Genomic DNA, 12,808 nt, shown 5'->3' with positions numbered 1-12,808 from the left:
AGGGGCAGCCGACAGGACCTTAATTTTAACTCCAGGCAACGTGAATCACTGTTTCTTAGGAAGTGTTTTATTTTCCAAGGTGGAATCCCGGCAGCTGTTCTGGTAAAGCCACAAGTGAGTAAGAGCAGCCTTGAAATCAGCTTCCTCTGGCAGATGCAACGTGTTCCTATGGAATGCTCTGACCAAATGCCTTCCCCAGAGTGATCACCCTCCTCTCTGACTCCCCAGAGCACCTGCCAGGCACTTGCTGTTGAACTGTAATGCTTGGACAAAGCTGATTCCCTTTGGAAGACAAAAAGGGATGATTTGAGGGGCCCTTCCTGGCATCAGCCACTGCTGGGGCCAGGTATGGAAACTTCCAGCCCTTGCAGTGGGTGAGAAAAGGCTGAGAAAGTCCTCAGAGGCCACGAGTCTCAGAGCACAGATCCTCCTTCCACACCATGTCCCAGTCCTGATCAACCAGCCCTGCTCCCAGCACTGCTCCAATGGCTCCAGGGGACCAGAAGCCACTGCGACCCATTCAGTTCTTTTCAGATGCATTTCTCCTTTTAAAAACAATTTAAAAAAAAAAAATCACTTTTCAGCATGCCCAGGTGCAGGCAGGAATGCAGCACCTGGTAACCCAGCCACCTGTCTCTACTTGCTGGTTCCCTTTCACAACCCACAAAAGTCCCTCTGGCCCGAGGTCCATGCAAATGCCACCCCCTGGAGCACAGCCCAGGGAAGCTGGGAATGAGCCAGAGAGGGCTCAGGGTGCAGCTTTTCTTCGGGAGAGGGCAGGAGTGGAAGGCTTGTTAGGCAGGTTTAAAAATATCCAGGGTTCAAATGGGCACAAATAAATCTGAAACCAGCACCTAATCCGAGGCAGACATCCACATGTCGGTGCAAGTTGGAACTGGAGAGGGCCCAGGAGAGGCCATGGAGGCTCCTGTGGATGTTCATAACCCCCAGCAGGGCTCCAAAACCCACAGTGGGTGATGGCTGGTCAGTGCTGGGACCACAGGGACAGCCAGGAAAGAGATCAGGAAAGGGTAAGAGTTGAACATCTGGGCTGAGCACACCACCTGTTGCAAAGGTTTTGGGGTTGCATCCGTTTTTGTCTCAAATCTGAGAGTAAAGAGGCCTCTGAGCAGCTGCAGTTCCCTCCAGGAGAGCACAAAGGAGTCTGGGATGGGAGCTGCCCCATGGAGCTGCACCTCCAGCCATCACCTGCCAGCTCAGCCCCACAGCTCAGCCCAGACCCTCTGGCTGCTCCTTAGGGATTGCAGCCCTTAGGCAATTATCTGCTGCTTCAGGCACCCAAATAGCCTGGAAATTCCTCCAGGAACAAAGGGGTTTAACAGGAACATGGCCTGGGCTGTGGCTCCTCTTGCAGTGATAAAATGGTGGTGCCCCTGCTCATCCTCAGGTCACTTGACATCTCCATGACCCTAAAAATGTGGTTTCAGGCTCCCCAAAAACACTTCCAGAGCTCCTAAACAGCACTTTGCAGCAACTCAGCCTCGTGTTCCCACCTTCCCAATGCTCCTCAGGCACTCTGAATGGTTTGTTGCATTTACATCCCTCTGCCTTTATTATGTTAAAGAGCAGAAGTTGCACTTTGCACAATCAGCCCCCCCCAGACCGAAAGGGAAGCCCAACAGCCCCTGCCAGCACTGCCTGTTAAAGGTGGGGTTTAAATGCTCCAAACTGGCCTAAGCTGATGTTTAAATGCTCCAAACTTGTTCTCTGTGGGCCAACTCCTTCCTTTCACCACCAGCAGGGATTCAAACCGCGTTAGGGATCCATACCCCACGGAGGGATTCACAGGGTATCGGTGGAGCAAAGGGAAAAGCCACACAAAGCACCGGCTCGTTTGTGCCACCCGCAGTCCAAAGGCCACCTGAGCGTGTCGGGGGGGGAAAAAAAGTTGTTTTCCTGGAGGGGGGGCACCCTTTCCAGGGGGCGGGACAGCGGCCGGAGCTCCCCGGATGGGACTTTTATCTCCCCCACAAAGCAACGTCCGCCCTTTACGCCGCGGTTTGTGCCGGGGCCGAGGAAAGCTCAGCTTAAACCAAAGCAAAGCCCAAACGCCAACCAGGCGAGTTCCCAAAGCCCAGCCAAGCCCTGCCCCGGGAGCTGGGATGGGCAGGTTGGGGCCCGAGGCCTCTGCGCTCTGCAGAACAGGGAAAACAAAGCAGAGGTTGGGTTCTTGGAGCCAGGAGGGAGCTTTAATTATATCTAATTTCTGCACCAGGGCAGTTCCTTGCAGATCTCCCCACCCTCTCCCCGGACTAGATATATTTTAAGTATAGTTTATATAAATACATATAGAATATATACTTTATATATATATACATAAGGTTTACTTTTCTTCATTTGGTGCGGAAGGAATTCAACTTGTGCCTATATTTAAAATCTTGCAACTAATCAGTGTGACCTTCTCCTTTAATTACGGTCTTTACCCCCTAATAAAAACTCACCTAAATCCCAAACCCTCTCTCTTGTGCCAGGCCTGCACTGACTTACTGATTCAACCTGCCAGGTGGGAATGTGCCCATTTCTGGCACCAGGATACACTGGAATCCACTGGTGCAGGGCACAGGGATGACCGGGGTTTGTTTTGTTGCAGGGCTGAGAAATGGCAAGAGAAACCAATTTACAGCATTTCCAGTTTGCACCGTTCCCAGTCTGCAGAACCCTTTGTTCAGAGCACTGGTAATTAAAACATGCAGATGACTGCTATGCTTTTGTGCCATGTGTAAGGAATGGGGTTTCCTCACCTTTATTCCACAGGAGCAGCACAGCCCTCAGCCAAGCCAGCACCTTCCACGAGCCCAGGATCACTCAGGGCATGACTGTGATGAAGCACAGAGGATGATCTCGTGCTGACTGGAATCATTCCCCCAGACAAAGTTCAAAAGCTTCCTCGAAATTCAGATTTTTATTTCAAAAACAGTCATGGACTTAATAAATTACACAATAATTTTCCTCATTTATAAATTCTCCATAAAATATATTTTACAGTTTTTAAAGAAAAACGTGGCCAAAAACAACAACAAAAAAAATCTTTTTCCAAGTGCTGAAAAGTATCTTGACTTTGTGTCACGCTGGTGAACGGCTCCGCAGCTGCTACAACAATTTGATTTATTTATTTTCTTTTTTTTTTTAAAAACAAAGACCTCAGACAACAACAACAAAAAAAATCAAAACAGAACACAGACCTCAAGGACTACCAGTGTCACCCAACAGCAAGGATAAGCACCATGAGAGGGATTTCAGGTACCCCCAACCTTTAAAGTGGCAATCAGTGCAAAGAAACGCTTTGGGAGTCAAAAAAAACCCCACAAACAAACAACCCCCCAAAATTCCCTGTGCCATTCCCTTGTTTCTGCACTGCAGGCAGCGAAATATGTCCAGTGAAACACTTGAGAGGGGAATCAGATGATTTACAGAGCACCTCAAAGGTGAGCAGAATTATTCTGCAGTGGATTCATAACCTGCTCGAGTCTGACTTTTGGGTGGGCAGGGCAGGAGGAAGTTTGCCATGTATTTTTACAAAGCTTAACGTGAAGAATTATAAACCCCCTTCGAGCTTTACTCATCCAGTGACCCTGATGAGATGTGAGAACTGGGAAACAGTGTTGGCACAGAAGCAAAGAGTGTTTGTCTGAGAATCACTCCCCCAAATGGTGAAGTGAAAGCAAATAACAAGAAATAAGGATTAAGGCCACCTGGGTGATGGCCAGCAGCTCATACAGCACCAGGTAAGAACCACGTGTGGTCTGTAAAGTCTCAGAAGTCTGAGAAAAACAACAACAACAACAAAAAAGGTATTTTGTTTATTCACACTCAGAATAAACACTGACTGACCAGAACTGCTCTCCCAGCACTAAAAGGGAACAGTATCCAAAAACCTAATTATATGAGGAAATGCTTGTGGCCCTTTTCAGGCAGGATTTGGGTGGGGGAGAAAAAAAAAATTAAATCGAATTTATTAAGAAAACTGGCCTTTCCTGTAGCTTTAAAGGCAGTTTTAAGACTCTGCTTTTTCCAAAAGGTCAAACTGGATGGGAAAGGTCAGTCCTGCAGCCAAAAGAACAAAGTGTTGTGCTGTTACAAAGAGCCTCTGTCTGCCCTGCAGTGTCAGGTGGCCTCAGTGAAACCTCTCCCAGATATCAATCTGCTTCTGTGCAACAGGAGCTGGGGATAAGCAGCTTCCAACTGCTCCAAAGCTTTCCACCCTACCATCTGTGCTTTTAAATAAATATCACTTCTTTAAAAGGAGGAAAAATAATAATAAGGAGGAAAAATAATAATAATGAGGAAAAAAAAAATAATCAGCCAAGGCTGCCACCTTTCACATACCTGGTACTGAGTTTTCTCCCCTGTTTGAGAACGAGTGGGTTCTACAGGACAAAGAGTCACCTCTGTCTCCTCTTCCCCACTGGGCTGGGGGCAGTGCCAGGCAGGAAAAGGCCAGGACCAGTATTATTGGGAAAACTGTGCTGCCACCCTCTTTTGAAGAACCTTAAAATTATGCTGCTGGATTCCCTCATCCCTGTTTCCATAAAGTAAGGGCACAGTACTCTGCTGTTATAAATCCTCAAGGTGCTATTGGATCGTGGACACAAGAGCAGAGAGCAGATTAATTGATTAATAAAGTATTTGATCACTAGAAGAAAGCAAAATCAAATGATCAATGAACCAGCCCATGCCAGCCCCTGACTGTACATTTTTAATTTGACTCCCTTGGTGATGAGCTCATGAAGCTCTATAAGTGCCAAGCTCAGCCACTTCAGCACTTCAAAAACTGCTGGTCCCCTTGCATTGCTTTGTTTACAAAGTCAAGTCTTTGATAACATTAGATAACAAAAATAAATAATAAAGTTATTCAGGCCTGGAGAAGAAGGAATGCTTCTCATGCACCTTCTTCACCCCAGTTTTCTAGCAGACCCCAATCATTCAGACCCACAGCAAATAATTTAAGTGCCACACACTCACAGTCACTCATATACATAAATATATACACAGATTACATTACAAAGCCTGAAGATTTGCACTGCCAGCATGCAAATCTTTTGTGTGTTTTTTTTTTTTTTTTTCCCATGAGAGTTCCTAATACTGACATAGGAAACTGGAATGTATGAAATACCCCATGACATACTGCTGGAAGTCAAGTCTTGGCTCTTACAACATCCCACTGCCAGTGCACACACAAAGGAACATCCTCAGGTCCCCCACAGGCCTGCAGTACCAACAGTACCACAGTACCAACACCTGGTACTTTACACACCAGTGCAACGGCCAGCTCAACATTCCTGCTGGGAAACTCAGAGAGAGAGAGACTCATTGGGGGGGAAAAACTACACCCTGCAGGTGAGTTCAGGCCGGTTCCTCCCCCTGCCATGAAGCTGTACCGTGGGCTGGGCGAGGAGCAGCAGGTCACGTGTCCCAGCTGCTGTCTTTAAAGGCTATGTTGACTAATCTCAGTTCCAGCTCAAACGCATCGGGGCGGTCCTGCGGGTTGGCCGCCAGCATCTCCTTGATCAGCTGCTTCATCCGAGCGTTCATGGATTTCTTCTTCACGGGGATGAGCAGCTCCATCTTGGGGTTCTCCAGCAGCGCCTCCCCCACGGGGACGATGGCTGTCCCCTGCTTCACGTAACTCCCCAGGAGCTCCTTCTTGGTTTCCGTGTCTATGAAGGTGATTCTTTCCAGCATGGCCCAGATGATAATTCCCAGGGCGAAGATGTCTGCCTTGGCAGTGTAGTGTCCCTCCCACACCTCAGGGGCCATGTAGAAGTCGGTCCCGCAGGCGGTCGAGAGAAAACACTTATTTACGTTGACCGGTTCCTCGGGGTTCTGTCCTGAGGCTGAACACACTTTGCTCAGCCCAAAATCAGCCACTTTCAGGGTGGGCTCCAAGTCACTGGCATCCGTCCTGCTCTGGGAGATGAGGATGTTGTCGGGTTTGAGATCCCGGTGGATGATCTGGTTTTTGTGCAGGAAGGCCAGAGCGCTGCTGAGCTGGAGCATGAAGCTGGTGTTGGTCTTACGGTTGGGCTTTCGGGACAGCAGGTACTCGTTCATGTCTCCTCCGTCACAGAAATCCATGACAAACCAGAGGTAATAAGCACTTTTGGGGTCAAAGGCTATCTCTCCTTTTAGTGAGGTTTCTACAAGCTGCAACGAGGAAAGGAAATGTCATAACTACCTGATGATCGCGGGAATTTAAGGATATGATGGAAAAATGCACGAGATCTGGATCTTCGTGAAGGGGGGAAGTTTAGGTGAGATATACAGAAGGAATTCCTCCATGTGAGGGTGGGGAGGCCCTGGCACAGGTTGTCCAGAGAAGCTGTGGCTGCCCAATCCCTGGAAGTGTCCCAGGCCAGGTTGGACAGGGCATGGAGCAACCTGGGCTAGTGGAAGCACCTCAAGGTGTCCATGGTAGGGGGTGGAAAAGGATGAGCTTTAAGGTTCCTTAAAACCCAAACCATTCTATGGTTGGTTGATCTTCCTCTCAGCAATCCAGAGAGCAAGACATTGCAACAGGGGAAAAAAACCCAAAACTTTATGCAAAAATTTTTATGTAACAGGAAAAAAAAAAAATCACAATATATTTGCCAGCCTCCTCATTTTCATCCTTGCAGAGCATATCAGGCTCACACTCCTGCCCAGCAGCAGAGCTCGACCCTGATAACAGTATTTTCAAAGATACTCAGTGGCCATTGCCCTCCCATCTGTCCCAGCTGGACAGTGTCCCACCCCGACAAAGCCTGTCCCACCCATTCTGCCAACAGCTTCCATGGATAAACAAAGTCTCACAAGTAACTCCACACAGCTGCATTCACCTCCTGCTTCCACGAGAGATTTTTTTTTTAAGCCTGCTCTCCATTCCTTACCCATTAATGAATTCCAGCAAGTTAACACAGGATCCCTGAACTCAGGAGAACACTAATCTCCAGGCACAGCTGAGCACGTAGTGCCTTTCCCACCACCATTATCCACAGGCTGTTTTCTAGAAGACAAGTCTAGCAGCTGCTTCACACAAAAAGCAAAGCAAAACCAGCAATCAGTTTTACTAATCCTGTTTACACAGCTACATTTGCCTCTTCAGCTCCTCTGAGGTGCCTCTTAGCAGGCTCTGCAAGGTAAGTCCTGCAATTATTTGTGTTAGTAGCAAACCAAGGGATAATAAACCAAACTGGCTTTCAAAAATTAAGGTATGAGCTAATATTTAGGGAAGCATTTTGAAGTGCTTTTAAAAAGTGGCCTTTTCCATCCAAGGGCAAAATTGGTAGTAATTTATAGCTATCTTCCCACACCAACTCCAGACAGTAAATCCATGTTAGAACTAGAAAGTGACGTATTTAGGGTTTGTAGTCAGGAACAGTGAGATTAAGGTATCTCAGGAGAGCAGGGCATCTCCTCTGGCAAGTGAGCACCAACACAGCTCTGCCCTCCCCGGAGTCACAGACGCTGCACTTGCATCTGTTCTGAGAGTTAAGACAACGAAATCCACTTCTGTGTCTGTGACAGCAGCAAAGCTCCACGAGACCAGGCTCGCTTAGGACTCACACCCTACAGATTTGGTTTGGCTGACACAAAGCACCTGCTCCAAAACCCTTCAGGAGACACTGAGACCCCCTCCCCTGCTTCCTCACACACAGCTCTGTAACATCACCGGGGCCAGGAGGGGCCAAGCCCGGGGAGGGCTGACTGTCCTCACTTTAGCCCAGGCTGTTACAAAGTGACCTCAGTCACAGTCAGCTCCGCTCTGCCCTTTGCTCTTCTCTCTGGAGCAGGAAAACAATCTGTGGAGCCTGCACCAGGCACGGGCCAGGTCCGTGTGCCGCCCTCCTCACCATCCAAACCAGTGCTCTGGGTGATCTGGAAGCTCTTTCCCACCTTGCAGTTCTGCCCTGGGGTTTTTTAAGCTCCTCCCTGCACATCTGCCCACACAATCCCTCACAGCTCCACTACCAACCAGGAAGGAAAAGCACTAATTTCTCCCACCCGAGCTGGCCGGTGTTGTTTTAGCCTAATCCCTTCATGAAAGCAAAATCAGTGGCAACTCCCAAGGACAGGGAGTTCACAAAGCCAAGAATCCTCCTTCTCAGGCTGGGACAGCACCAGGCACAGCAGGAACTGAAGGGCTGTCAGCTGGATCTCCACCAACAAAAGGTCCAACATCAGACATGCAGGAACGACAGTAAAAACTGAAGTGATGAAAGCTGACCAGGGATAACACAAACACTGAGCAGGCTACTGACTTTTTCAACCAGAGAGACAGAAATTTCTGCAGCTTCTTGGCAAGGGAATTAATTAGAATATTTTTCAAAGTCTTTCTAGTGCTACTTATTCCTCAAAAGTACACATCTTTAAACTTAAAGGACACTTTCAGAGTGATATTTATTCCCTTATTTATCATGCCTTTACCACTGAGAGATTAGTAGTTATTCATCCAAAAAAACAAACAGCTCATGACATGCTACCAATTGCCTTATTGTTTCTGAAAGAATTTTAAGTGTTGGCTTCCTAAATCAAGGCAGTGACTTCCTCTTCCAAGGACACCTGAGATGAAATTCCTCAGAGCTCTGTCCCAAGACATCAGTGCATGTCTGCTCCTTAACCTGCTGCCAGGGGACACCACAGCCTGGAGCTCCCCTGGGTTTACCCGTGGGGCTCCCTCAAATTATCAAAGCAGATTTGCATTAAATACAGAACCCGGAGTCTTTTAGAGCAGCAGGGCTTCAAATCACAAGATATATATTAATTTGGGGGCGTCAGCAGTGCAAACAACACCCTCTCCTAACTGAGCACACCTCACAAACACCACCTTGGCTGCCCCACCTCCTTCCCCCCCCAAGCTGTCACACCGCCATGAATTCCTTCCACCCCATTCCCTCGGCTTCCGTGTACCTGTAAATAAAGGGAGGAGCTGGAGCCATGGGACATCTTCTGCACCATGCCATCTTTCTGCAAGATGCACTCCTCCAGGTGAATGACGTTGGGATGCTGGCTCTTGATACTGCTAAGTGCCCAGAACTCCCGCAGAGCCAGTTCCACGTTCTCCGGCGCGTGGCACCGGATCTTTTTCACCGCGACCCGGGCCGAGGTCTTCCTGACGACTGCTTCGTACACCACACCATAACTGCCACGACCAACCTCCCGAATTAGATCGTACTTAGGCTGGCTACTCACCATCTTCAAGAGCAAAGGTTCTGGGGAAGGGGGAAAAACCCACAGAACTAAAACTTAGGAACAAGAACTGGGCTGTATTTTTCCCCCCCCCAGTAAGGGGGTTTTGGCGTGGCAGCCTGTCCAGACCCTGCCACGAACGCAGGGTTGGATTGCTAGAACATTCCAGAAGCTACCCCATAAAACCTGCAGCTGTTGCCACGGACCAGGTAAAAGCGGAGTTAAATCATTTTTTTTCATTAAGGTTTCAAATACAGCCCAGTTTTCAAGGTGGCAACAGTTCAAACCTAGACTGGTATCGTGCCGAGACAGGACTATCGTGAACGTTCCTGCTCCTCTCCCTCTGTGTCTTCCATGAGCATCTGCAGGAATAACAGGAGGGTGTCATGCTCCCCATCCAGCCTGGAGAGCAGGAGGTTCCAGTTGAAGCCCGTGGTTGGGCAGTAACAGATTTAATTAACTGCTTTTTGTGGAGGTGACTGCGGGAGTAAATGTTTCTGTTATAATTAAGCTCTTTTACTAAGAAAAGAGGGAACTTGGGTCGCTCCCCATTTATGTTTTTAATGTAACTGATTTTTCATCAAGTCTCCCCAGCACTGAGGAATCTACAGTTACACGAAGTTAAAAAGGGTAACTGATTGCAGAAGTTTGTACCCAGCATCTAACTTTCACTTTTGCTCAACAGAGCAAAGCAAACCAGTTCAGATATTGCTCTAAAAGTAAAACAAGAGACACACACACACACATAGAGAAAAAAAAAAAAAAAGCCACCAAACCCTGCTACAGATTTATGACCCTCCCTGCACACTTCCCTGCAAGATTACAAACCAAACACCAACACCACCTTCACACAACCAAACCAAAACAGGACACTGACTATAGACAGGAATAAATTAAAAAAAAATAAAGCCTGGCTGGCCAAGGATCACTGGTCAAACAGAACAAAAGGCAAAACCAAAAAGTAAATAAATAAAATCACACTAATAGATCAGAACTAAAATAGCTTTAAGACTGCCAGTGATAAAGGTAATTCTCTTTATGTGAGTAAACCAGGCAATAACGACCACACTGAAACAGCCTGTTATTAGTAGGAAGCTTTCAAGTATTTCCACTGCTTTAGGTATCATTATTTTTTTTTTTTAAGGAAAAAAAAAAAGGAAAAAAAAAGAAAAAGAGAGAGAAGAAAGGTATCATCAGTCTCAGGCAATTGCTACACAGATATTTTAACCTTCCAGCAAAACTCTGCGATGCACATTTGCCAAAACAACCCCCGAGGGAAACACGTTACTCGAACACGGTCACCCCGGGTTCAAAGCTGCAAACGCCCCCCTGTCACCGAGCCCAGCCCCAGGGCTCCTCCTGCCCTCGCTCCTGCGGGGGGAAAAGCGCCTCGTTAGCGCCGTAATGGTGGAATAATATAAATAATGTAAGTGATATAAGTGATACAAATGATATGTGTCCCCCTGCTGCCCGGGGCGGCCACACTGGGCCGGCGCTCCCGCTCGCTCCTGAGGGCCCGGGAAGCACCACCCGCCTCCTTAGCGGCGATAATTATGGAATAATACAAAATTGTAACTGATGTAGATAATATAAATTATATAAATGGCATAAATAACGTAAGTGCCCCCCTCCTGCTCGCGGCGGCCGCACCTGCGGTTGTGAGGGGAATCACCGGGGGTACCGCTGCCGGCCCGCCGGGCCCTGCCCGCCGCAGCGCGGCTACTGGGCCCCTCGCGCCCGCAGCGCGGATCCCGCCCCGCTGTGATCCCCGCCGGGGGATGTGGGGCCGCCCGGACCCGCCGCCCCCGAGCCGGGTCGGGCCGGGGGGAGCCGCGTTACCTCAGCGCCGCCGCCGCGGCCCAGCCGCCATCTTAGGGCTGCGCTCCCTCCCCTCAGCGCTGGCCACGCCCACGCCCGCCACGCCCACCAATGATCACGCCCATCCCTCCGCCACCGGCCCTTTCGATTGGTTAGCGGGGAGAGGGGGCGGGGAGAAGGAAGAGGTGGGCGGGGCCCAGCTTGCGAGGGGACGCGCGGTCCTAGTGCCCCCCACCAGGCTCCTCCCACTCCCATTCATTTATTAATTATATTTATTAAATATTATTATTATAATTATTATAAATGTTATGATTGTGTTTATTAAAAATTTATTAAAATGTATTAAATTATTTATAATTTTATTATTTTTATATGATTCTCCCCCCTTTATTAATTAGGGAGAAGTCCTTCCCTGTGAGGGTGGGGAGGCCCTGGCACAGGTTGCCCGGAGAAACTGTGGCTGCCCCAGCCCTGGAAGTGTCCAAGGCCAGGTTGGATGGGGCTCTGAGCAACCTGGGCTAGTGGAAGGTGTCCCTGCCCATGACAGGGGGTAGAACGAGGTGATCTTTAAGGTCCTTTCCAGCCCAAACCATTCCAGGAGTCTGTGATTTGTTGCTTGGCATCCAGAAAAAATCCTTACAGCCCCTCTTGCCCTTTTTTGTGATCTGGCTTTGTGTGACAGTGACACAAGAGCTGTTGCCCCTTTCTGTGCCCCCTTTCCTCCACAGGCTGCAGGGCTGGAGGTGCCCCCCTATGCCCAGGAGCTGGGGGGCACAGGGCTCCTGTCATGGCCCCTGCTGTCTCCTCAACCATTGCTCAGCCACCGCAGGACCATTTTGGGAGGAGCCAGGGCCACCCACAGCTTGGAGCCCTGCAGAGACAAGCAGAGGGAAATAAGTCCCACAATGGGCTCTTCAGGGTTAATTGGGAAGGAGCCCGGGGGTGATTAGTGCCCTGGGTCCTGCCTAAGCTACCCCAAGCCAATTAGGGGCCAACAAGCCCCTTGTGGGTTTGGAAAGCTGCTTAGGGCATTACAACCCCTCCATTCCTGTGAATCTCCTTAATCGAGTCCAGAAGCAATTAGTTAATCAATGTCACCCCTGCACAGGGGCAGGTCGTGGGTGCACATCTGAGTGTCCCACTCCCAGTGTCTGCCCCCCGTGCTGCCCTCCCCTGTGCCCAGCCAGCCCCGCTCCTGTGCCAACGTCTCGCTGGAAGGGCCCCAAGTGCCGAAACGGGGACAGTTTTGCAAGATGTGCTTGGCCAGTCCCAGCACAGTCACTTGCTGGACATGTGAGCCGGTCCGGAAGGAGCACCCAAAACAGCTGAGGGGTGGCTGGGCTGGGGGTGGAACGGGCTCTGTGTACCCAGACACCATGTGCCTGGGCACTTGTGTACCCATGGGCCTGTGGGCCTGTGTATCCATGTACCTCTGTATTCATGTACCTCTGTGCCTGTGCATCCATTTACCTGTGTATCCACGTGCCTGTGTATTCATGTGCCTGGGCATCCATGTACCCGTGCATCCATGTACCTGTGTATCCATGTATTTCTGTGCCTGTGTATCCATGTGCCTCTGTATCCATGTACCTGTGTGCCTGTGCATCCATGTACCTGTGTATCCCTGTACTTATGTGCCTGTGTATCCATGTACCTGTGTATCCATGTACTCACATGCCTGTGTATCCATGTACCTGTTCATCATGTACCTGTGCATCCATATACCTGTGTATCCATGTACTCATGTGCCTGTTCATCATGTACCTATGTATCCATGTGCCCATGTGCCTGTGCATCCATGTAC

The 12,808-nt window shown here is 49.2% G+C and overlaps 1 protein-coding gene across 3 annotated transcripts; it reads right to left on the bottom strand.

Annotated features, from left to right (window-relative positions):
* Window positions 1-2,908: 2,908 nt before the first annotated feature.
* Window positions 2,909-11,107, bottom strand: PDIK1L (PDLIM1 interacting kinase 1 like). Of its 3 annotated transcripts, none has more exons than XM_027661157.1 (3): window positions 11,026-11,107; window positions 8,908-9,209; window positions 2,909-6,165 (listed from the first exon to the last, which is right to left on the bottom strand). In XM_027661157.1, the coding sequence occupies exons 2-3, from the start codon at window positions 9,190-9,192 to the stop codon at window positions 5,425-5,427; spliced, it is 1,026 nt and encodes a 341-aa protein (XP_027516958.1). In that variant the 5' UTR covers window positions 9,193-9,209; window positions 11,026-11,107; the 3' UTR covers window positions 2,909-5,424. The 3 variants fall into 3 exon arrangements, with proteins under 3 accessions (XP_027516958.1, XP_027516957.1, XP_027516956.1); XM_027661156.1 differs by having other exon boundaries at window positions 8,908-10,297; window positions 11,026-11,101; XM_027661155.1 differs by having other exon boundaries at window positions 8,908-10,300; window positions 11,026-11,098.
* Between the last annotated feature and the right edge of the window lie 1,701 nt (window positions 11,108-12,808).

This window comes from Corapipo altera, unplaced genomic scaffold (assembly GCF_003945725.1).
Source record: "Corapipo altera isolate COAL_440 unplaced genomic scaffold, ASM394572v1 201, whole genome shotgun sequence".
NCBI lineage: Eukaryota > Metazoa > Chordata > Aves > Passeriformes > Pipridae > Corapipo > Corapipo altera.
This window is presented reverse-complemented; position numbering and strand designations above follow the sequence as displayed.

Excerpts from the sequence above, each read along its gene's own strand:
- PDIK1L (XM_027661157.1), bottom strand. The coding sequence starts at position 9,192 with ATGGTGAGTAGCCAGCCTAAGTACGATCTAATTCGGGAGGTTGGTCGT. Across the intron at positions 6,166-8,907 it reads GCTCCTCCCTTTATTTACAG|CTTGTAGAAACCTCACTAAA; the intron begins GTACACGGAAGC and ends TCCTCGTTGCAG.